General features: G+C 49.9%; 1 protein-coding gene across 1 annotated transcript in view; it reads left to right on the top strand.

Annotated features, from left to right (window-relative positions):
• EIF2B2 (eukaryotic translation initiation factor 2B subunit beta) overlaps positions 1 to 19,299 on the top strand; it is a 77,777-nt gene extending 58,478 nt beyond the window's left edge. The window contains exons 6-8 of the mRNA XM_029598420.1: positions 4,536 to 4,673; positions 5,431 to 5,497; positions 18,833 to 19,299. Of these exons, the coding sequence (XP_029454280.1) occupies positions 4,536 to 4,673; positions 5,431 to 5,497; positions 18,833 to 18,990 (363 nt within the window). The 3' untranslated portion in view covers positions 18,991 to 19,299. The remainder of the gene's footprint in view (positions 1 to 4,535; positions 4,674 to 5,430; positions 5,498 to 18,832) is intronic.
• Positions 19,300 to 25,344: the final 6,045 nt, after the last annotated feature.

Raw genomic sequence — 25,344 nt, 5'->3', positions numbered from 1 at the left:
TCTTGACCGGGGGCCAAGATGGATCCGGTCTTTTCCAGCTCACCGGTCCAGCAGTGGCCTTCCCGTTCCCCTTTTTCGGCTGCGGACATTTTATTCCGGGAATGGGATACCCCGGAGCGGGGCCTGAAAGTGAGTAGAGCCATGGTCAAGTTGTATCCATTACCAGCAGATACTCTGGAGCTTCTTCGGGTTCCCAGAGTGGACGCAGCGGTGTCGGCGGTAACTACGAGGTCAACGATCCCGGTTACAGGAGCAGCCGTTTTCAAGGATATCCAGGATAGGACAATGGAACTCCAGCTTATGCAAGGGTTTTTTCAGGTGTCGGCCTTGGGGGGCGCGCGGCGATTTGTAGTAACTTTGCGCTGTGTGCTGGGTTCCGGTGGACCCAGGTTCTCCAGGCCCACGCGGATCTGTCGGAAGAGGAGGCGCCGCATGCGGATCACTGCTGATTCTCTGTATGACTTGCTCCGGACGGCCGCCAGAGCTATGGTCTCGCCCGGATCAGCGAGGCGCCTCCTCTGGTTTCGGAACTGCGATCCCAGGTAGTCGCGTCCTCCACGTTCGTCGGGACCCTCGTATGGGTATTCTTCCCCCCGGACCCCTCAGTGACAACAGTCCTTTCGGGGGCAGCGGTTCGGTATGCCCTCGCCGCAGCCTCTGTAAGTGGTCCAAATTGTTGGGGTGCGGTTAATGTTGGTTTTCGAGGACGGGGCCAGCGTTACGGCGGACCAGTGGGTCTTCGGTGTGTTAAGTCGCGGCTACGCGTCAGATTTGTTCGAACCCCAGCGGACAAGTTTCTCGTCGCTCCTTGCAAAGCTCCGGAGTAGGAGGCGGCAACGCTAGGCACCATCCGGCGCTTGGAAGTTCAGGAGCTGTGGTTCCGGTCCCGATCCATCAGCATGGCGACGGCCGTTGCTCCATTCGCTTCATCGTTCCAAAGAAAGACGGCACGTCAAGACCGATCCTGGATCTCAAAGGCGTGATCAGATGCCTGCGTGGGAGAAGATTCGTTCGGGGATTGCTTCGGTGTGCCCGGGCACATTCTTGGCTTCCCTAGATCTTACGGAAGCGTCCCTTCACGTGGGACTTCGACCGGAGTCCCAGAAATTCCTGAGGTTCTGCATGCTGGGACGTCCCTATTGTTTCCAGGCGCTGCCGTTTGCTCGCGCAACAGCTCCCTGCACATTCACGAAAGTGATGATGGTGGGGGCGGCGCAGCTACGCTGGGAAGGCTTCCTGGTTCATCCTTGCCGGGACGACTGGCTGATTCGCGCAAAGTCCGAGGGTCAGTGTCGACGGGCGGTGGCCCGGGTCCTACAGATCTTGCAGTCTCTAGGCTGGGTAATCAATTTCGGCAAGAGTCAACGGGTACCGACCCAGACCCTAGAATTCCTCGGAGCGGTCTTCAACAAGAGACAGGGCAAACTGTTCCTACCCCAGGAACGCAGGTGCAAGCTACTGTTTCAGGTGAGGCGGTTGCTGTCTCTTCCCGGTCCTTGGGTCTGCGATTGTCTGACGGTCCTGGTTTCGATGACTTCAACACTCGCCATGGTTCCCTGGGTGCTCGTTCATCGGCGGCCGTTGCAGTCGTCCTTTTCTATCCCGATGGTAGCCGGTCTCGAAGGAGTTCTTCCTGCCTCTTCCACTCGAGGGCCAAGCGAGATCCAGCCTGCGTGGGTGGCACAATTCCAAGCTTGTGGTGTGTCCCTGCTGGTACCCGATTGGGCGGTGGTGACCACGGATGCCAGTCTCTCCGGCTGGGGAGCAGTTTGCCTAGGGAGGTCGGTCCCGGGGCTATGGTCAGCGTCTCAAGCCCAGTGGTCTATCAGCCGACTAGAGACCAGAGTGGTCCGTCTGGCTCTACAAGCCTTCTTACCGTTAGTACGGGGAATGGCGGTCCGAGTATTATCGGACAACGCAACCACCGTGACCTACATCAAGGAGGGACAAGGAGTCCACAGGTGGCTGTAGAGGCGCAGCTCTTGATGTCAGGGTCAGAGCTAATCTCGGCAGCATCGCAGCCTCCCACGTTGCCAGGGTCGACAATGTCCAGGCGGTTTTTTTTTTCTCAACCGTCACCTCCTCAATCCCAGAGAGTGGGAATTGGGAAGAGCCGTTCCTCTTCATTTGCAAGTCCTGGGGAATGCCCCACATGGGCCTGATGGCCACGTGGCACAACGCAATCGCCCCGAGGTTTACAGTCGGAGTCGAGAAGGGGAGCAGAAGGGGTCGACGTGTTGGTGATTCCCTGGCCGACGGATGTGCGTCTGTACGTGTTCCCGCCGTGGCCCATGCTCGGCAAGATTCTGCGGCGCATAGGATTGCTCCCGTCCAACGTGATCTTGGTAGCACTGGAGTGGCCGCGCCGTCTGTGGTTCGCAGACCTCGTCCAGTTGTCGGTTGCGGCACCCCTTCGTCTCCGGGGGTTCGCGGGGCTCCTTCATCAGGGCCCCGCCTGTTTGGAGGATGCGGATCCCCTCTGTCTTGCGGCCTGACTTTTGAGAGGAGTCTGTGGCAGAGAAAAGGTTACTCGGACGCGGTAGTTGCTACGCTGCTGAGGTTCAGGAAGCAGTTCTACGTCCCTGGCTTATGTCCGGGTCGGGGTAGTCTTTGCGGAATGGTGCGTGGAGCGGAGTCTGGATCCCACTTCCGCTGCTATGTCCGATATTCTGGCTTTTCTCCAGGCGGGGCTGGCTAAAGGTTTAGCGTGCCGTTCTCTACGGGTCCAAGTGGCGGCGCTTGGTTGTTTACGAGGTAAGGTCCAGGGAACCTCCCTGGCTCTTCACCCGGATATTTCTCATTTCCTTAGGGGGGCTACACTCCTCCGTCCTCCTTTGTGGCCCCTTGGTCCTTCTTGGAATCTCAACTGGGTGCTTACCGCCTTCGGCTCAGCGCTGTTTGAGCCCCTGAAGCGTTCTACGATCAGGGATCTCATGTTGAAGACCGTATTCCTGGTGGCGATTACGTCGGCTCACCGTATCTCGGAATCGTAGGCTCTGTCCTATCGGGAGCCCCTCTAGCGCTTTCCGATTCGGGAGTTTCGTTGCGGACGATTCCTTCCTTCCTGCCCAAAGTCGTCTCTGTTTTCCGTTTTGCATCATTCGGTAGAGCTTGCCGTTTTCGCGGTTGGGGAGTCTTCGGACACGAAAACGAAGACCTTAAGAAACCTGGATGTGCGAATCTCTCTTCTTCGCTATCTAAAGGTCACTTATCCTTCTCGGGTGACGGATCATCTGTTTGTGCTGACTTCGGGTCCACAGGAAGGTTCTGCGGCGTCCTGCACGAAGATCGCCCGTTGGTCTAAGGAGGCTGTTGGCTCCGCGTACTTAGTGCGGGGCAATTCACCGCCTGTGGGTCTTCGGGCTCATTCGTCGCGGTCTCATGCTGCGGCTTGAGCGGAATCTTCCCGGGTGTAGCCTCAAGAGATTTGCAGGGCGGCTACCTGGAACTCGTGGCATACCTTCATTACACATTGCCGGTGGGATGTTCAGGCTGCTGAAACTGGGGGGTTTGGAGTGAGGGTTCTCTGAGCGGAACTCTCTGCTTCCCACCCTCGGTAAGTTAGCTCTGGTACATCCCAGGTGTCCTGGACTGATCCTGGTACGTACAGGGAAAGGAAAATTAGTTTCTTACCTGATAATTTTCGTTCCTGTAGTACCAAGGATCAGTCCAGGATCCCGCCCGCAGTGCTACGCTAGTGTAACGGAGAGTCCGCTCATCGATGTGTTTAGGTCAGCTGACCCCTTGTTTCTTCGCTCTCCCGGTTGGGGAGTCCGGTTCCTGTAGGGGTGTTGGAATTTTTCAATTGCAAGTTGGTAAAGTTTGCTCTGGTTACCTTATGGAGTTTTCTACTTTGACATTACGTATGACTGAGGGGCTGTGACTGGCACAGGGGCATATATGGCTCTGCCCACAAGTTTTGCTCTGTCTCCACCTACTGGTGCGGAGTCACAACCCAGGTGTCCTGGACTGATCCTTGGTACTACAGGAACGAAAATTATCAGGTAAGAAACTGATTTTCCTTTTTATACCATAGGAGGAAGAGCTTCTTAAAGCAGTGGTCTCCAGGCTACAGCTCAACATCTTTTTCCTTTCTGCCCATGGAGGTTGTGTTTTTTGGTTTTTTTTTAAATTCTGGTGGGGCAAAGAGGCCCCAGAACCCTGCTAGATGAAGGTTGCAACGGATGGGGAGCCCTGCCAGTGTGAGGGAGGGAGAGCACCATACACATCGCTGCTGCAGAGGAAGGGGAAACCATGGAGCAAGAAATATTTATTTAGACTTCACAAAGTTCACAGTTGGGGGACTTTGTGTTTGATGTGCCCTGGTGTAAGTTTATTTTTGAAGCAATTTTTAAAAAACGTTTTGTGGGGGGTGTTCTGTTTTTTTGTGCGTTTGTATGTGGGTCCTTTTCTCCGTGAAGTTTGATTTTTGGATTAAAATGGAATGTGAAATAAATTTGCATCTTCTTTTAATGTCTGTAAGATTTCTGCCATTCCGTCTCTGGTTCTTCTCTATCTTTCCATTTGTTTTGCAGGTGATCATCGGGACAAAGACCATTTTAGCCAATGGGGCATTGAGAGCAGTGACTGGGACGCACACACTAGCACTGGCAGCCAAGCACCATTCCACCCCACTGATTGTCTGTGCGCCTATGTACAAGTTGTCGCCTCAGGTGAATCGTTTGCAAAGTAGGGACAGGGAGGGGAGCTCTGCTGTAACTATGAGGATTATTTAGAATAGAGTCTGAGCTTAGCAGACAGGCCCCATAAAGCTGTCCGTTTTTTAATTTCTATCATTTGATCTTCTTGCCAGACAAATTCCTAGAAGTCTATAAACTGTTATGTAGGTGGACTTGGAAAGCATGAACTTTTGACCTTTTGTGATCTGGATTGGCCACTCTTGGAAACAGGATACTGGACTTGCTGGACCTTTGGTCTGACCTAACGTGGCAAGTCAAATATTGTTGCTTGACTGAGACAGTAACATTTATTTATTATTTTTATTTATTTAATGTCTCTTATATACCGATGTCCGTTCGCACATCGCATCGGTTCACAGTAAAACATGAACTTTATGGGCGAAGCCCTTACAAAGAACAGATAAATACAGTTAACTTTAGGGCATAGCCCTTAACAAAACCAGGGAAGCAATACACTGGAGGGGGGTATTGATTTACATACTATAACCTATATATATATATATATATATATAAATAACTATAAACATAAAATTATAACAGTTCAAAGTACCAAAATCAGAGGCATATCGTAATCCATATTCAGGCATTGTAACATGTACAATGCGGCCTATGTGGAGGTGATCTGAGGGGTTATGAGAGGCTTAATTTAAAGAGTGAATAGAAAGCTTGATGTAGGTGACGTAGCTGAGCACTCATACACTGCATATTCAATTTTCTTTCTCCTTTGCAGTTTCCCAATGAGGAGGATTCTTTCCACAAGTTTGTTTCACCACAGGAGGTTTTGCCTTTCTCAGAAGGTAGGCATTGCCCAGTCCAGTCAAAATCTAAGGTGATAGCAGTGGAGGGATTTGGTCGCAGCAGACCTAGCCCCCAAGTGAGAAGGAGAGCGAGAATGGGATATTTGCTGGCGTGTAGCAGATGGACTCAGGACCAGTGGGTATAGTGTACTCCTGATAGCAGATGGGAGACTGAGTCGGCCTACATATACCCGTGCAGCATGCTTAGCTCTTCAGTATTTCTCTGTCTCCTAAAGCAGATAGGACACTTTCACACACTAAAATAGTGTTAGCAATTTTAAAACAAAGAAGAAAGAAAATTTACCTCAAGAAGACGAGCCCTGCTCTCCTGCAGTGATACCTAAGGGTCCCTCTTCCAGTCGAATTTCTGAGGTGATTTCCGAGATCCCACAGAGGTAAGCCTTGGTCCGGTTAGCCGGCTCCCGGTGTGGACTTAGCCCCCAGAATGGCTGAGAGGAAGCAAGTGCAGAATCGAGCACGGCGGTGAAGATAATTCCCTCTCCCCCTCACAGCCGGAGACTGCCCAGCCCGAGACCAGGTAAGGTAGAAACCTCTTCTAAGTCTCCGGTCTCCAAGGCTCGAATAGCCACACAGATCGTCCTTTCCGGCGTCTGTTAAATCCATCTGAGCTAGATCCCAGTCCGATGCAAGGTTTCACACATGTGGAGACCCTCCGAGGGGGGGTTGGGGGGGTGGTCGTCGCCATCTTGCCTGCATGGTCATCGGCGCCATTCCCCCCCTTGACCGCCATATTGTCCGCACAACTGAGCCGTGCACACTGCAGCACGCACATCTGTGTCGTGCGCAGAGCGACACGCTTAACGGTACTGGGCGCATAGCAGCCCACACAAATACCACCAGGCGCACAAAGTTGTTGACTGCGCGCACATCGTCGGCGCACCTGGAGCACACAACTAAGCCTCCCGCGTGCATACCATCGCTCACAGACTAGTTTTGAGTCACTCTGTGCGCACAAATCATGGCACCGCCGGCCAAGGGACAAGCCCTCTGCCCAGCCTGCCACCTGAGAGCTGTGCAACCTGAAGTGGCCTCCGCCCAATGCCAGCAGTGCGAAGAGGCTCAGGGGGAACCTAAGCAAGGCCCCCCACGGCCAGTAGAGAGATCAGGTTCCACTAATGATAGCACCCCGGATCTCTGCATATCCGACTCGGCGCCTACTCAGGAAGGCACCTCGGGGGCCTCCACCATAACCCCACCTGGATTCAATATGGACCCAGGGGCCTTTTCCTGGGTGGAATTTTTCAAAGGGCTGCAAACCTTTGTTCAAGAGCAATCGGTACCACCTGCGACACAGCCCCAGTCTCCACCAGAAGCTCAAGACCTTCCAAGCACTTCTCGAGATGTGCCCCACCTACGCAAGAGCCTCCCTACAGGGGATACAGACACTTCGGGGGATGAGACTGACTCCCTGGAGGAAGGGGAAATCCCTCCAGGGATGGAACCATACCGAACCATGCTACGATTCTTCTCCAAAGATGAGTTACCAGCTCTCGTGTCCCTGACCCTGAAGACACTGGCCATTCCAGGCATTGGTACCACAACGGAACCAAAGACTAACCCCGTCTTGGTGTCCCTCTGTCAGGCCTCATGCTATTTCCCAATGTTGCAGGCCGTACAACAACTGATTGACCTGGAATTGGAATGCCCCGGAGGCCAGCTTCAAAGGAGGTCGGGCCTTAGAAGCTCTATACCCTCTGAAACCCACGGCCAAGGAACTCCTACGATTCCCAAAAGTGGATGCCATGGCCTGCGCAATCTCTAAGCGCACAACCATCCCGGTCGAAGGAGGAGCAGCACTCAAGGATACCCAGGACAGACATCAGGAAGCCATCCTTAAACAGTCCTTTGATGTAGCAGCAATGACCCTGCAAATCGCTTCCTGCTGTGCCGTAGTAACAAGTGCCCTCTTGTTTCTCTCCAGAGATGCAACCACATTCACTGAAACATTAGAACCAGTGATATCCTTCTTCACGGGTGCGCACCTCAGCCAGGGGCATCTCCTCCATAGTGGCAGCCAAAAGACAACTGTGGCTCCGAAATTTGTCAGCCGACGCTACCTCCAAAGCGAACCTCACGAGAATGCCCTTTAAAGGATCCCTCTTGTTCTGAAGTGAACTGGAGAAGTTAGCCAACAAATGGGGCGAATCTCTAGTACCTCGTCTACCGGAGGACAGGAACAAAAGAAACCAGCGCTCCTCCCCCCGAAGAACCAAGGGCAGAGGAGCCCAGCGCTTCAGAACATAAGAAAATGCCATACTGGGTCAGACCAAGGGTCCATCAAGCCCAGCATCCTGTTCCCTGTACGTACCTGGATCAGTCCAGACAGTGGCCAATCCAGGCCATAAGAACCTGGCAAGTACCCAAAAACTAAGTCTATTCCATGTTACCATTGGTAATGGCAGTGGCTATTCTCTAAGTGAACTTAATAGCAGGTAATGGACTTCTCCTCCAAGAACTTATCCAATCCTTTTTTAAACACAGCTATACTAACTGCACTAACCACATCCTCTGGCAACAAATTCCAGAGTTTAATTGTGCGTTGAGTAAAAAAGAATTTTCTCCGATTAGTTTTAAATGTGCCCCATGCTAACTTCATGGAGTGCCCCCTAGTCTTTCTACTATCCGAAAGAGTAAATAACCGATTCACATCTACCCGTTCTAGACCTCTCATGATTTTAAACACCTCTATCATATCCCCCCTCAGTCGTCTCTTCTCCAAGCTGAAAAGTCCTAACCTCTTTAGTCTTTCCTCATAGGGGAGTTGTTCCATTCCCCTTATCATTTTGGTAGCCCTTCTCTGTACCTTCTCCATCGCAATTATATCTTTTTTGAGATGCGGCGACCAGAATTGTACACAGTATTCAAGGTGCGGTCTCACCATGGAGCGATACAGAGGCATTATGACATTTTCCGTTTTATTCACCATTCCCTTTCTAATAATTCCCAACATTCTGTTTGCTTTTTTGACTGCCGCAGCACACTGTACCGACGATTTCAATGTGTTATCCACTATGACACCTAGATCTCTTTCTTGGGTTGTAGCACCTAATATGGAACCCAACATTGTGTAATCATAGCATGGGTTATTTTTCCCTATATGCATCACCTTGCACTTATCCACATTAAATTTCATCTGCCATTTGGATGCCCAATTTTCCAGTCTCACAAGGTCTTCCTGCAATTTATCACAATCTGCTTGTGATTTAACTACTCTGAACAATTTTGTGTCATCTGCAAATTTGACCGTACAAGAACACATACTACCAAGCACCTCAACCCACAGGCAGGGCCCAGTCCTTGGGGAGCAGGCTCAGGCACAGGCTCCGGCCGCACCCCACAATGAGAATCAGCAGACCCATCCACAGGAAGAAGTCATAGGGAGGAGACTTACCCTCTTCTATCAAAGATGGGTTAATAACGTCTGACAAGTAGGTCCTAACCATCATTCGAGAGGGATACTATCTGGACTTCCACAGCATCCCTCCAGACAAATTTGTGAGATCACTGTGCCACTCCCTCTCTAAGAGGACAGCAGTGGAAACCACACTGACAAAACTACTCAGCTTAAAGTCGATAACCCCGGTGCCACGCACCAACAAAATACTGGTCACTATTCCATCTATTTTATCCTTCCCAAGAAGGAAGGAATGTTCCAGCCCATCCTGGACCTCAAGCCCGTCAGTTGTTACCTGAGGGTACCACGCTTCCACATGGAAACCCTACGCTCAGTCATAAGGGCAGTACAGCTGGGAGAATTCCTGACTTCACTGGATCTATCCGAAGCCTATTTCCACATTCCGGTCCATCACGACCATCAGCGCTTCCTACGCTTCGCGGTACTGGACCATCATTACCAGTTCCGGGCACTACCCTTAGGACTAGCCTACCGCCCCTCGGACGTTCACCAAAATCATGGTGGCAGCAATACTGAGGAAAGTAGGAATCCTCGTTCACCCTTACCTGGACGATTAGCTGATCAGGGCAAAATCTCCAGAGGAAAGTCACTACATAAGAACATAAGAAAATGCCATACTGGGTCAGACCAAGGGTCCATCAAGCCCAGCATCCTGTTTCCAACAGTGGCCAATCCAGGCCATAAGAACCTGGCAAGTACCCAAAAACTAAGTCTATTCCATGTAACCATTGCTAATGGCAGTGGCTATTCTCTAAGTGAACTTAATAGCAGGTAATGGACTTCTCCTCCAAGAACTTATCCAATCCTTTTTTAAACACAGCTATACTAACTGTACGAACCACATTCTCTGGCAACAAATTCCAGAGTTTAATTGTGCGTTGAGTAAAAAAGAACTTTCTCCGATTAGTTTTAAATGTGCCCCATGCTAACTTCATGGAGTGTCCCCTAGTCTTTCTACTATCCGAAAGAGTAAATAACCGATTCACATCTACCCGTTCTAGACCTCTCATGATTTTAAACACCTCTATCATATCCCCCCTCAGTCGTCTCTTCTCCAAGCTGAAAAGTCCTAACCTCTTTAGTCTTTCCTCATAGGGGAGTTGTTCCATTCCCCTTATCGTTTTGGTAGCCCTTCTCTGTACCACCTCTGGTGGTCGCCACTAGGCGACCACCAGAGTCAAGAATCTACTGCAGAATCTCGAGTAGGTTGTCAACACAGCCAAGAGCTGCTTGCAGCCCTCCCAATCGCTAGAGTACCTAGGAGTCTGGTTTGACACCAAACAAGACAAGGTTGTCCTTCCCCCTCCAAGTAGAAGGAAACTGATGGGCCATCTACGAAAACTGTTGAACTATGCTCGCCCCAAGGTATGGGACTACCTCCAAGTCCTCTGTCTCATGACATCAATCCTGCAAGTCGTTCCATGGGCAAGGGCCCACATGCGCTCACTACAACGTTCCCTACTCTCACGATGGAACCCAACGGCCCAGAACTACTCCGTTCACCTCCAGCTACCAGCAGAGGTTTGGACCCAGCTCCTATGGTGGCTATAGGAGGACCATCTGAGCAAAGGAGTAAAACTGTCCCCACTGAACTGGATCTTGCTCACCATGGATGCAGGCCTGTGAGGGTGGGGAGCCCACTGTCAGGAACTGATGGCCCTGGGACAATGGGTCAAGGAAGAGGCAGGGTGGAATATAAACCAGCTGGAAGGCCGAGCAGTCAGACTAGCCTGTCTACGATTCAGCTACAGACTAGAGGGCGAGTCTGTCAGTCATGTCAGACAACGCCACTACATCAGCCGCCAGGGAGGAACCAGAAGCCAACAGGTGTCCCTGGAGATAGACCCCCTCATGGCATGGGCGAAAACAAACCTGCACGGCGCCTCACACATCGTGGGAAAAGACAACGTCTCTGCGGACTACCTCAGCAGAGAGAGTCTAGACCCAGGGGAATGGACGCTGTCGACCACAGCCTTCCAGTTGGTAGTAAACTGCTGGGGAACCCCAGCTATGGATCTACTAGCAACCCGGTCCAAATCCCAAGTTCTTCAGCTGCAGACAAGAACCGCAATCCCAGAGAATCGACCCCCTCGTCCAGACCTGGCCACAGGAAGACCTGCCTGTATGCCTTTCCCCCATGGCCACTACTGGGCAGGATCATCCGCGAGATAGAACACCATAGGGGACTAGTACTTCTAGTGGTCCCGGACTGGCCAAGAAGGCCATGGTACGCAGATATGCGAAGACTTCTTGCGGGGAACCTTCTGTGTCTACCTCAGGCAATAACCGATCCTCCCAGAAGACCCGACTCGATTCTTTATTACGGTCTGGTCCTTGATGGAGTATCTGCATTTTTTCAGGTGAGTCCTAAGGCAGTGATTGACACCTTACTTCAAGCACGCAAGTTCTCCACATCGCTAGCTTACATACGAATATGGAGAGTATTTAAAGCCTGGTGTGAGGACCGTGAGATCTTTCCGCGGACAGTCAAAATTCCCAAGATCCTGGAATTTCTGCAGGACGGTTTGAACAAGGGGTTGTCCCTCAACTCCCTCAAGGTTCAGGTGGCCGTGCTGGCCTGCTTCAGAGCCAAGGTGGACAGTATCAGCCTATCAACCCATCTAGGTGTTTCCCGCTTCCTGAGAGGGGTCAAACAAATCCGACCACCCTTAAAGTGGCTGGTGCCCCTATGGAATCTCAATCTAGTACTAGACTTCCTAGTGGGAACTTCCTTCAGACCAACGCACGGTCTGTCACTATGGCTCCTGACCCTCAAGACTGCATTCCTAGTGGAAATATGTTCAGCCTGTTGCATCTCCGAGCTTCAAGCACTATCCTGTTGGGAACTGTTCCTCAGGTTTACACCGGGATCCATACAGCTACGCACTGTCCCTCCTTTCTACTGAAAGTGGTTTCTTAGTTTCATCTAAACTAAACATCTCTCTGCCATCTCCAGACGAACACAAGGTTTCGGAAGACACACTATCTTCGCCATCTAAATGTCGGCAGACTCCTAGTTCGATACCTGGAAAGATCGGAATCTGTGCGAAAGACCTATTTGTCCTTCACAGTGGAAAGAAACAGGGGGAAGCGGCCTCGTGGGCAACTATAGCCCGCTGGATCAAAGAAGTAATCAAGGTGGCCTACGTAGAGGCAGGGAAGCCTCCACCTCTACAAGTCAAGGCCCATTCTACAAGGGCCCAGGCAGTGTCCTGGGCGGAAACCAAGATGCTGTCGCCTGCCGAGATCTGTTGGGCGGCGACGTGGTCCTCAATACACACCTTCTCCAGGTTCTACCGCCTGGATGTCCAGGCCCGGGAGGACACAACCTTTCCAAGGGCAGTACTAAATGGGCCAAGGGCAGCCTCCTGCCTGATCGGGAGTAGCTTTTGTACATCCCACTGGTCCTGAGTCCATCTGCTAGATGCTAGGAAATGGAGAAATTACTTACCTGATAATTTCGTTTTCCTTAGTGTAGACAGATGGACTCAGCATACCGCCCACGGCTGCCCCGGAATCTGGAAACCTCGGGTGAAAAAAAAAAAAATCCCGAGAACAAGACAAGCACAGGTAAGCCAGGTATTACAACTAGTTCAAGACATCCATAGTTTCTGGGTGTCAGCGTTATCTGGTTGAGTGCACTGGCGGTCTCCAGTTTGGAAATCAGTTGAACCAGTCCTAGTTAAAGTTAATCAAGTTATTAAAGCACACATATATCCACAATTACTTTGAGGAGAATACAGAAGAGCTAAGCATGTTGCACGGGTATATGTAGGCTGACGTCAGCTTTGAAATCTGACTCTGTCTCCCATCTGCTATCAGTACACTATACCCATTGGTCCTGAGTCCATCTGTCTACACTAAGGAAAACTAAATTATCAGGTAAGTAATTTCTCCAACATGTTAAATCCACCTAGTTTTATTCCTAGAACTGCAACACAGAATAGTTTGTTTCTGCTGGTTTTAGACTAGTGTGGTAATACGGGGGAGGGCTATAGCCCCAGATGCCAGCTGGTGTTTTGGCTATTGGGTGGGGGACGGACTATGCAACCTGCATTGTATATCTCCATGTGCATTAATAGCGCTTGGCTCTTAAAAGCAGCTCTCTTCCTCACCTTGGCTCCTCCTGAAAGCAGGATCTGTACTTGTGTTGGGTTTACATTCAGATTTACCTGTTAATTTTCGTTCCTGTAGTACCAAGGATCAGTCCAGACTGCTGGGTTATGCCTCCCTTCCAGCAGGTGGAGTCAGAGAAAAGCTGAAAAGCACCCCCCATATAACTTTGTATGCCACCTGCAATCCCTCAGTATAATCAATATCAAAGCAGAATGAATGTAAAATTTTTTTTTTTTTTTTTAATAACCAATGACTAGATCAAGTCAAATATTAACCTCTCAAAAACTATAACTTGTGACAAAAGGAACTATTTCGCGTAGGTGTGTAGTCTTCGAAAAATCTGCCAAGAGAAAATACAAGTAGCTGAGCGAACTCTCCTGCCTATGGGCAGGCATCTGGACTGATCCTTGGTACTACAGGAACGAAAATTAACAGGTAAGAACTAATTTTCCTTTCCCTGTATGTACCAGGATCAGTCCAGGCTGCTGGGATGTACCCAAGTTGCCCTAAAAGGGGTGGGACCTGAAGAGTCCCGCTCGAAGCACACTGCTGCCAAAAGAATCCACCTTTGGATCCCACACAACTAAACAGTAGTGTTTCGCAAACGTGTGCAAAGATTTCCAAGTGGCCGCCTGGCAAATCTCTTGTGGCGAGATACATTGGCTTTCTGCCCAGGACGCTGCTTTTGACCTAAGAGAATGCGCCTTAAGCCCATCCGGTACTGGTCGCCCATGACATATATAAGTCGAAGCAATAGCATCTTTCAACCAGCGGGCAATAGTCTTTAGAAGCCTTAGTCCCTTTCCTAGGACCGCTCCATAAGACAAAAAGATGATCAGACAATCGAAAAGGATTAGTTAATTCCAAGTACCGCAAGAGGACTCTGCGGACATTCAATCTCTTCAGATCCCGAGCCTGAGGAGAATTCCTGTCCTCATCTGAGAATGCCAGTAACTCAACTGACTGGTTGACATGAAAAGTCGATACTACCTTCAGCAGGAAGGAAGGCACTGTCTGAAGAGAAACCCCAGAATCAGAGATACGCAGAAAAGCTCTCTACAGGACAACGCTTGAAGCTCTGAAACCTGTCTAGCCAAACAGATAGCCACGAGAAACACCATTTTAAAGCGATAAATCCATCAACGTAGCCCGCTTCAAAGGCTCAAAAGGAGAACCGCAAAGGCTACGAAGAACCAAATTTAAACTCCAGGACGGACAGATCGCGTGTACTGGCGGCTTTAAGAATCTTGCCACATCCGGGTGAGCAGCAATGGAAGTACCATCAACCTTACCTCGAAAACAGCCCAAGGCTGCTACCTGCACCCGGAGCGAGCTGTACGCCAAACCTTTCTTTAAGCCATCCTGCAAGAAGGCAAGAATGTGAACAATAGTGGCCTGCTGTGGGGACACACTCAACCTACGGCACCAAGAATCACTTCCATACCCGAAAGTAGGTGATAGATGTATACGTTTTTCGAGCATGGATAAGAGTGGTAATAACTGCCTCTGAGAAGCCCTTCCTTCTTAATGGTCTCCTCTCATAAGCCAAGCTGCTACAGAAGTGATTGGCCTGATCGAAAAATACTGGGCCCTGCCGGAGTAGGTTCAGCAGATGACTGAGGCGCAATGGACCGTCCACTGCCAGATTGATCAGATCTGCGAATCAAGGGCTTTGTGGCCTCTCCGGGGCCACCAGAACAACTGGCCTCTGGTGGAATTCTATTCGCCTTAAAACCTTTCCCACCAACGGCCAAGGAGGAAACAGGTAAAGGGGAATGTCTGGAGGCCATGGAAGAACCAGGGCATCCACCCCTTCCAATCCGTGTTCCCTTCTGCGACTGAAGAAACGAGATGCTTTCCCGTTCAAACGCGTCGCCATTAAGTCTAGTCGGGGGGATCCCCCACCGGCTCGTTACGAGCCGCATTGCCTCCTCTGACAACTCCCGCTCTCCGGGATCTAGCCTCTGGCGGCTGAGGAAGTCTGCCTGAACGTTGTCGACCCCAGCTATGTGAGATGCCGCTATGCGGGTCAGATTGCGTTCTGCCCAGGCCATTAACATGTCCGCTTCGAAGGCTACTGGTCGACTCTTCATACCCCCCTTGCTGGTTTATGTAAGTCACGGTGGTCGCATTGTCTGATAGTATCCGTACCGCCCGGTGGCGGACAAGCAGAAGAAATTGGCGCAACGCTAGGCGAACTGCCCTGGTCTCCAAGCGATTGATGGACCATTTGGTCTGCGGCGGTGCCCAAAGGCCCTGCGCTGATCGTGACTGACAGACCGCCCCCCCAACCGGTCAGGCTGGCATCAGTCATCACTATTATCCATTGAGGATTCTCGAGCAAGTGAACCGGGATCAACCACCAATCCAGACTGGTCCTGGCCCGTTCCGGCAGCGGTAAGGGCAGGTGGAACTTTCCGACTTAGGGTTCCATCAAGAAAGCAGCGCCCTCTGCAAAGGTCTCATATGCGCAAAAGCCCAAGGAACCAACTCCAGGGTAGATGCCATAAAACCAAGAACCTGCAAATAGTCCCACACCTCGGGTGAGGGAAGAGCCAACAGGCGCCTCACCTGAGACATTAGCCGCTCCATCCTCACCAGAGGCAGTGAAACCTTGCCCACGCCGGTGTCGAAACGTGCTCTTAGAAATTCCAACACCTGGGATGGAACCAGCTGGCTCTTAGCATGATTGACGACCCAGCCTAGGGAATGTAGTCGACGCAAAACCGATTGTACCGCCTCCTTGCAAAGGTCTTCTGATTTCGCTCGTATGAGCTAGTCATCCAGGTAGGGATGTACCAATATCCCTTCCTGCCGAAGGCTCGCTGCCACTACCACCATCACCTTGGTGAAAACCTGGGGAGCCGTTGCCAACCCGAAAGGTAGGGTGTGAAACTGGTAATGCTGTCCCATGAGCATGAACCGTAGGAGCCTCTGATGGTGTTTTTGGATTCCTAGGTGGAGGTAAGCTTCTGTCAGATCCAAAGAAGTCAAAAATTCGCCTTTGTGGACTGCTGCAATGACGGATCGCAATGTCTCCATGCGAAACCGAGGGACACACAACGCCCTGTTGACCTGTTTCAGATCCAAGATTGGCCGGAACGAGTCCTCCTTCTTGGGAACCACGAAGTAAATGGAGTAGCGACCGGTCCGACATTTGGCTGCGGGCACTGAGACAATGGGTCCCAGAGCCTTCAACCAAGACAGCATTTGAAGAGCCATTTGTTGCTTCGTTTGAGAGCCGCAGGGAGATACTAGGAACAGATCACGAAGGGGTCGGGCAAAATCCAAAGCGTAACTGTGATTTATAATATCTAGAACCCACTGGTCTGAGGTAATCTTGACCCATTCCTCGCGAAACCGGGAGAGCCACCCCCCCGATCACCGGAACTGAGGAATGAGCTGGCAGCCCCTTCATTGGGGAGCTTTGTTGGGGGTGAAGGCATGAGAGGCTCCAGTGTGCTGAGGCCGCCTGCCACGAAAGGAATGCGCCCATGTTTGTGACCTTGTTGATGTCTGCCGAGGGGGGGGGGGGGGCATAAGAAGAAGAACCCCTGCCGGATTGAAAACTGCGCTGCCCTGAAACGGCCCCTAAAGGTGCTGGGTGAGCGAACTGAACTGATCTGGGCTTGTCTTCCGGGAGCTTATAAGCCCTTTTGTCTCCCAAGGCCCTAATGAGCTGCTCGAGCTTGTCTCCAAATAAAAGTTTGCCCCGGAAAGGAACCCAGCTGAGACTTAGAAGAGGCATCCGCCGACCAGTTACAGAGCCACAGCAGCTGCCTTGTGGAAACCGCCGAAGACATAGTGCGGGCAGAGGTATGGAGGAGATCATACAAAGCATCTGCCGAATAGGCCACCACTGATTCCATGCGGTTAGCCTGCTCAGCCTCCCCCGGGGAAGGTCCTGGGCTGTAAGCATCTGTTGAACCCAACGGAGAGTAGCCCGCTACATACGGCGGCCCGCACTAGCAAAGCAGACACTTCAAAAATCCGCTTAAGCAAAACTTCCAGCTTCCTATCGTGGAGGTCCTTGAGCACTGTTCTTCCCGTCACAGGAATAGTTGTATGTTTGGCTATGGCTGTGACTGCCGAGTCTACTTTAGGAATTTTAAGAAAGTCCAGAGACTCAGTAGGGAGCAGATAAAGTTTTTTTGCATAGCTCTACTAACCCTCAAGGAGGCTTCAGGTGAATCCCATTCCCGGGACACAAGCTGGAAAAGTTTTGGATGGAAAGGAAAGGTTTGAGGCGGAGCTCGAAGCCCTGATAAGACCGAATCCCCTGATGAAAAATCCATCATAGTTTGCGGGACTGGAATCTCCAGTTCCTGAAGCACATGTGAAATCAACGGATCCAGTTCCTCCTTGCGGAACAAACTGAGTACCTGTGGCGCATCCCCCTCCACCGGAGCGGCACTGTCTACATCATCGCTCACATCTAGGGTGGAGGGGTCCTGAGGCACCGGATCCGCAGGTGGAAGAGGAGCGGGTAGCCCATCCCGGGGATGGGGAGGGCAAGGTCCAGACCTCCCCTGGTCCACAGAAGCCTTAAAAAGCTTAGCCTGGATTTGAGACTGGGATTCCCAGTCAGCTTCAGCTTCTACATAAGCCTTATGTAGAAGTAAAACAAATTGTGAGGAAAATGGATGTTGCCTCTTTAAGGCCCCCCCCCCCCCCCCCCGGGGGGCAAATTCGGCGGAGGAGCCGAGTCTGGTTGCAATTTGCGCGGTCATTGTGGGCTTAATGCTGGCGGGGAGAGAGGAGGGAGATTCTCTCCCTCCTCAGCTAAATCAGCATTGACATCTGATGGAGGCAAGATGGCTGCCGCTCCCGCGCCGATCGGGGGTGGGCCAGGCCTCTTTCGAGCTGACTGCTTGCCTCGAGATCTGCGTACTTGAAATCGGTCGCTGCGTAGGCCCCTCGCCCCCGGGGATACACCGGGAGCAGAGGCCTTTGTGGGAGAGCTGAGTCCCCGGCTCTCCACAAGCTCCACAAACAGACGCACGCAGCATGAGAAAAGTGCGCGAAGCAGCTGGGTGAACACTCCACCCCCTCCGGAGATCTGGGAGATTGTGGCAGGCTAGGGCTGAGAGAAACAGGTGCGCATCTAAAATAAACCTTTTATTATTATTATTTTTTTGTTTGATCAGCCCACAAAACGGGAACAATCCTCCCTGAGCAACCAGGCTAAACACTTACCAGAGCAATGTTACTTCTCTGAGTTGTCAAAGAAGGGGGAGAGTGACCGGCCCACCGGTAAGCTCACCGGCTCAGGGTACATGTCTCCGGGTAAACGGCTACAGGGCAATGCCCTGCCTTGCCTGCCTGCAGCTAGCTGCTTTTCTGACAAGCTTGAAAAGATTTACAGAGCTCAACTACCAAATCAATATTTTATCTTTTCTTCCTGTTTTTTTTTAAGTTGATCTAGTCAAAGGATTTTCCCTTAAATCAAACCTGTCAGAAGAAACATCCCAGGAAATTAGATAAGATCAGGACTGCAGGTTATGCTCGCAATCTGCTGGAGTCAGAAATACTGAGGGATCGCAGGTGCCACACCAGGTTATCTAGGGGGTGCTTTTCAGCTTTTCTCTGACCGCACCTGCTGGAAGGGAGGCATAACCCAGCAGTCTGGAGTGCTACGTTACAGGGAATAGCGCTTGCCTCTTAGGTGAGGAAAAGACCTGTATAAGCTGATTGGCTCCTCCTGAAAGCAGGGTTTAGTTATTCAGATAACTGCTAGAATCACTCTGTGATGCAGGGGTGTAACCCTTTTTCTCTCATTTCAGGGGAGATACTTTCCAGGGTCAGTGTGCAGTGCCCTGTCTTTGACTATGTCCCACCTGAACTCATCACCCTCTTCATCTTCAACAGTGGGGGCAATGCACCATCTTATATCTACCGCCTGATGAGTGAGCTCTACCACCCTGACGACCATGACTTGTGACAGGGCCCAGGAAATACAAGGAAAACCTTGTATTCAATGACGGGGGAACAGCGCACCGCAGTAGGAAAGGATTGTTTGACTTGAAATAAAATCACAAGCTCGCTGGGGACAGCTGTCAGTGCAGTCCCGGCCTCCTTTTGGCCACAACACTCATGATACGAAAGTGGGACTTGTTTAAGGAGCAGGACTAAGTTATCTATAATTAATAGCATGCAAAGCTGTACCTAAAATGAACCAATTATGGGATGGAAAATGATTAGATTTTGGAGTTTGCCTAAGGCTGTTTTCTAATAAACAGAGCAGTGCTGATCAAGGCTTCATTGAACATATTAGGGAACGGGGGTGGAGATTTAATAAAAGTACTGCAGCAAGGGCCTAGGGTAAAGAGCGGGCACCGACAGCATGGAACCTGCCACCTCTAGTGCCCCCGTTCTCTGCTCCACTCACCAGTTCTAGCCAGCCCTTGCACAGAGGTAGTTTTCTAGCAAAATTGATAGCATCCTTAGTGCTGCAACTGGATGTTGCAGTTCTGCTTGAACATTATCTTAAAAAAAAAAAGAAGCAACTTCAGATCTTCAGTCCAGCTGATCTCTCATTAATCAGCTCTGTCTTCCTTCCAAGCAAAGTTCAATTCATAGATTGAGAACTACTTAAAAGATAAACAGAGCTGGGCTAAACTGAAAAAATTGTCCATGGAGGAAGGTAAATAGTGGCATGCCCCAGCCATCTGTTCTGGGACAGCTCCTTTTCAGCACTTATAAATGACCTAGTTATGGGAACGAGTAAGGTGACCAAAGTTGCTGATGATACAAAACTATTCAAAGTTGTCAAATCACAAGAGGATTGTGAGAAATTGCCAGAGGAATTTGCAAAACTGGGCATGTAAATGGCAGTTGACATTTAATATGCACAGTACAAAATGATATAGAAACATAGAAATGACGGCAGAAGAAGACCAAACGGCCCATCCAGTCTGCCCAGCAAGCTACGCACTTTATCCATTTTTCCCCCCTTTTTTTTTCTCTCTCCCACCTGTTACTATTGGCTTCCAGTACCCTCCAGCCCTAATTCCCCTCCACCCCACCACCAATTTAGAGAGCAGCGCCGGATCTGCATCCAAGTGAACGTCCAGCTCAATTAGGGGTAGCAACTGCTGTAACAAGTAGGCCACCCCCTTACCCCATACTCTTACCTACCCCTGTTTTTATTTTTTATTTTTTGGAAATAGCAGCCCTCCATCCTTCCGCTCCGTGAAGGTGGAACACCAACTACTGGCCACTGGCATCCCGCTCCGTGAATGCCTCTGTGGCTACTGCCGCTCCGTGCAGTGTTTGAATGCCTCTGTGGCTACTGCCGCTCCGTGCAGTGTTTTGCTGCCTCCACTTTATTCACTGGCCACTGGCATCCCGCTCCGTGAATGCCTCTGTGGCTACTGCCGCTCCGTGCAGTGTTTTGCTGCCTCCTCTTTATTCACGCCCTCTAGACTTGATGGATCCATTGTATATGTATGTATATGTATAGGGAAGAGCAACTCAGTGCACAATTAAGCTCTGGAATTTTACCAGAGGATGTAGTTATGGCAGCTAGAGTAGCTGGGTTTAAAAAAAGGCTGGAGAAGTCCATAAAGTGCTATTAATCAATAGGGAATAGCCACTGATTGTTGCCATTAGTAGCATGGGATCTATTTAATGTTTGGGTTCTTGCCAGGTACTTGTGAGTTGGATTGGCCATGGTTGGAGACACGATACTGGGCATGATGAACCCTTGGTTCCACTCGGTATAGCATATCTTAGGTTCTTATGTAACCCAAATTATAGCTACATAATGCAAGGTTCCACTTTGAGTTACCACACCAATAAAGGATCTATCATTAATGATCCAAAGACAATGACAAACCTTTTCCGTAGGAAAAAAATCAGCAGAACCAGGGGTCACGATTTGAAGCTCCAGGGAGAAAGATTCAGAACCAATGTTAGGAAGTATTTCTTCACGGAGAGGATGGTGGATGCCTGGAATGCCCTTCCGGAGGATGTGGTGAAGACCAGAACTGTGAAGGACTTCAAAGGGGCGTGGGATAAACACTGTGGATCCATAAAGTCAAGAGGCCGCCAATGAAGAGTGGGTGACTCGCCAGAATGTCAAGAGGCCGCCAATGAAGAGTGGGTGACTCGCCAGAATGATGGCTACTGCCTGGAGACAATACCCTTATTCAATAAACATACACATGCTTACTGTGACTCCAACATCATTCTAGCTTCAACAGCAAGAGGAAATGTGGAATAAAGGATCTGCACTCACAAAGGGGGGAGTAGCTGGCTTGTTACAGCGGTTACTACCCCGAACCAAATAAGCCTGTTACTTCAATTTCTATGCAAATACAGCAGAGCTCTCTGCTTCAACGGCAGGGGAGAAGAAAAAAGGGTGATCGTCTGTCCTCTCCATCATCTGGGCTCTCCACAAAGTCGACAGAGCATCCAAAAACTAAACATCGCCATCGACATCGATGTCCATCATTGTCCACATCGGTGTCCCAGGACGAATCGATGCTGAAGCGGCCTAAAAATCAGGAAACGCCGGTGACTGGGCCTTCGCCATCACCAGTACCAACAACATCATCGATAGACGTCATAGCACCGCCACCGCGTACACCATCGGTGTACGCGGTGGCGGTGCTATGACGTCTATCGATGATGTTGCTATATCACAGCCAGAATTGTCTACACTTATTAGACAGGCTGTTTTACAATCTCTTCAAGAGCAGCAGATCCCGACAATTCCGTCGATGCCGACCTCCGGGTCGATGCCGATGCCTCCAGCATTGATGCCGGTGCCTCTAGCATTGATGCCGATGACTAACATCGATGCCGATACCTTCACCATCACTATTGATGCCTCCAGTATCGATGCCGATGACTAATCTTCCCACATCGATGCCGGTGATAGCACAGATGACACCACCTTTTTTCCCTCCAAAATTCGACTGGTTTTATAAACCCCACACCGAGGCTAGAAACACAACCTACATCGATGTTATCTCAAATTCCACCGTTGATTCCAACGACAGCATCCCTGCCACCACCTGATCAACCACCAGAAATACAGGATGAGGCATTTTATCGGCGCCTCTTACAAAGGTACCAGAATGTCAGACAACTTGCCACCTATTACACCAAGAACAACATCTACAGATGTTTTCATCGATGACCCACAGCCTGGACCTTCAGGGCTTCATGTCCCACCGGCACCAACACCTCAACTACCTTACAGAGAAGATTCAGAAGACTCCTGGGATGATGAACCCTCTCAATTTTCCTCAGAGGAATTCATGTCTAATCCTTCTTCTCCTGACCGAAGAAAGGAGTCACCCCCAGAGGATCTTTCCTTCTCATTTATTCAAACTATGTCTGACTCCATTCCATTTAAATTGACAGCAGAGGAAGACACAAGAGCACAAACTCTTGACGTATTACAGTTTGTGGATCCACCCAAACAGGTATTAGCAGTACCAGTACATGAAGTCTTACTGGACCTTCAGAAAAGAATCTGGGAACACCCAGCTTCTACACCTGCAGTAAACAAATGAGTGGAAACCACCTACATAGTTCAACCAGCTCCAGGATACCACAAACAGCAATTGCCACACCAGTCTGTCGTTGTGGAATCAGCGCAGAAGAAATCTAAACATGTGCGCCCACATTCCTCCATCCCACCAGGCAGGGAGCAGAGATTCCTGGACACAATGGGTAAGAAGATCTACCAGAGTTCCATGCTGAGCACAAAAATCTCTGCATATCAACTCTGTCACTCAGTACCAGAGGAACCTCTGGAAAGAGATGGAACAATTCATTACTTCCTTACCCACTCAATTCCAGGATCCTGCTCAAGCAATCATATCAAAAGGTCTGGAGGCAGGAAAACACGAAGTGAGAGCAGTTTATGATAACTTCAAAACTGCTTCCAGAACAGCAGCAGCCGGAATCACCACTCGCCAATGGGCCTGGCTCAAGGCATCTGACCTCAGGATTGAGGTACAGGATAAACTCGTTGACCTTCCCTGTCTTGGTAACAATCTCTTCGGAGATAAAATTCAAGAGGCTGTACAACTCCTCAAAGATCACACTGAGACACTAAAACAACTGTCTCAAACCCCTCAAGAACCTCCTACTCAGCCTTCTCGTCGTCCTACACGTAGAGATGTGCGACGCTCTTACTACAGGCCACGCAGATACTACCAACAAACAACTAGAGGTAGATCTAGCAGACCAACACAGCGATCCCAAGCCAGACAATCCAGGCCTGCCCGTCCACAACCTCCTGCACAGACAGGGCCTGCAACAGGCTATTGAGGAAAACACCAGAGGACAGACCCAACCTTGCAATCCCAAGCCAAATCTGCCAGTGGGAGGAAGAATATCTTATTTTCACACAAACTGGCAAAACATAACCTCCGATCAATGGGTTCTTTCCATAGTCTCCCGAGGTTACAAACTGAATTTTTCCTCAATTCCTCCAGAATTTCCACCAACATACTGCCAACAACAAAATTCTCAAATTCATCAATTACAAACAGAATTATCCACCCTTCTGAGATCCAAGGCCATTCAACCAGTGCCTTGGACACAGCAGGGCAGAGGATTCTACTCTCGATACTTTCTCATTCCAAAGAAAACCGGAGGCCTACGTCCCATCCTAGACCTCAGAAATTTCAACTAATTTCTAAAGAAAGAAAAGTTCAGAATGGTTTCTCTAGGCACCATGCTTCCACTTCTTCAAGCAAGGGATTGGCTTTGTTCTCTGGATCTTCAAGATGCTTATGCTCACATTCCAATATACCCTCCTCACCGCAAGTACCTGCGCTTCATGGTAGGCCATCAACATTATTTATTTATTTATAACTTCTTTTTTTTTTTTATACCGAAGTTCAGGTAACAGAATTACTTATCACTCTGGTTTACATTATAACAAGTAGAAAACAATGACAACATATGTCTTACAATGAACAAGGGAGTGAACAACTTGGATAATATAACATAACATAACATGGAACAGTAGCAGTATGCACTATTAGAGCGAAACTAGCGCATGGGGAGGGAGGTTTGCTAATGGGGGGGGGGGAGGGGGAAGGAAGGTTGTTCGTGGAGGGGGGGAGGAGGGGGAAATTTCTTATTGATGAGTAAAAACATGAGCATAGGTTCATTACCAATACAGAGTTCTACCATTTGGACTGGCGTCTGCTCCCAGAGTCTTCACCAAATGTCTAGCAGTAATAGCAGGACACTTGCACAAGGAAGGTGTTCATGTTTTTCCATATCTAGACGACTGGCTCATAAAGAGTCCATCTCAACAAGGAGCAATAACCTCTCTCAACCGGACAATTGCTCTACTTCACTCCATGGGGTTTCTCATCAATTATCAAAAATCCCATCTTACTCCAACTCATCTGCTTCAATTCATAGGAGCAGAGTTAAACACAGATCTAGCAAAGGCCATTCTACCTATAGAACGTGCAGATGCCCTCATTCTACTAGCAAAGTCCATTTCCTTACGGACACAAACTACAGCTCATCAGTTTCTGATACTGCTAGGCCACATGGCCTCCACAGTTCATGTTACTCCTATGGCAAGGCTGGCCATGCGAATTGCCCAATGGACTTTACGGTCACAATGGATTCAAGCCATTCAATCACTTCACTATCCAATTCAAGTGACCCACCAACTAAGATCATCTCTACTTTGGTGGACCAACAAAGGGACACTGTGCAAAGGCCTACCTTTCCAACAACCAGTCCCAGAGATTACTTTAACTACAGATGCATCCACCTTGGGATGGGGAGCTCATGTAGACAATCTCCACACTCAAGGGACTTGGACAAAACTCGAAGCAACATATCAAATCAATTTTCTGGAGCTTCGAGCGATACGTTATGCACTGCATGCGTTCCAGGACTGCCTTTCACACAAGACTGTTCTCATCCAAACAGACAATACAGTAGCTATGTGGTACATCAACAAACAGGGAGGTACGGGCTCGTATCTCCTTTGTCAAGAAGCTGCACAGATTTGAGGCTGGGCCCTGAATCACTCAATGTTCCTACGAGCCACTTATCTGGCAGGCATACACAATGTAGTAGCGGATCGACTCAGTCGTCACTTCCAACCACACGAATTTCCCTGGATCCTGCAGTAGCAACCAGGATATTTCAACGTTGGGGTCATCCAACAATAGACCTCTTTGCGTCACATCTGAATCACAAAGTGGACAAGTTCTGTTCTCTGCACAAACAGAACAACCAGCCAGCCAAAGACGCCTTTGCTCGCCCTTGGAACTCAGGCCTACTATACGCGTATCCTCCA

Source organism: Rhinatrema bivittatum, chromosome 4, assembly GCF_901001135.1.
Source record: "Rhinatrema bivittatum chromosome 4, aRhiBiv1.1, whole genome shotgun sequence".
NCBI lineage: Eukaryota > Metazoa > Chordata > Amphibia > Gymnophiona > Rhinatrematidae > Rhinatrema > Rhinatrema bivittatum.
This window is presented reverse-complemented; position numbering and strand designations above follow the sequence as displayed.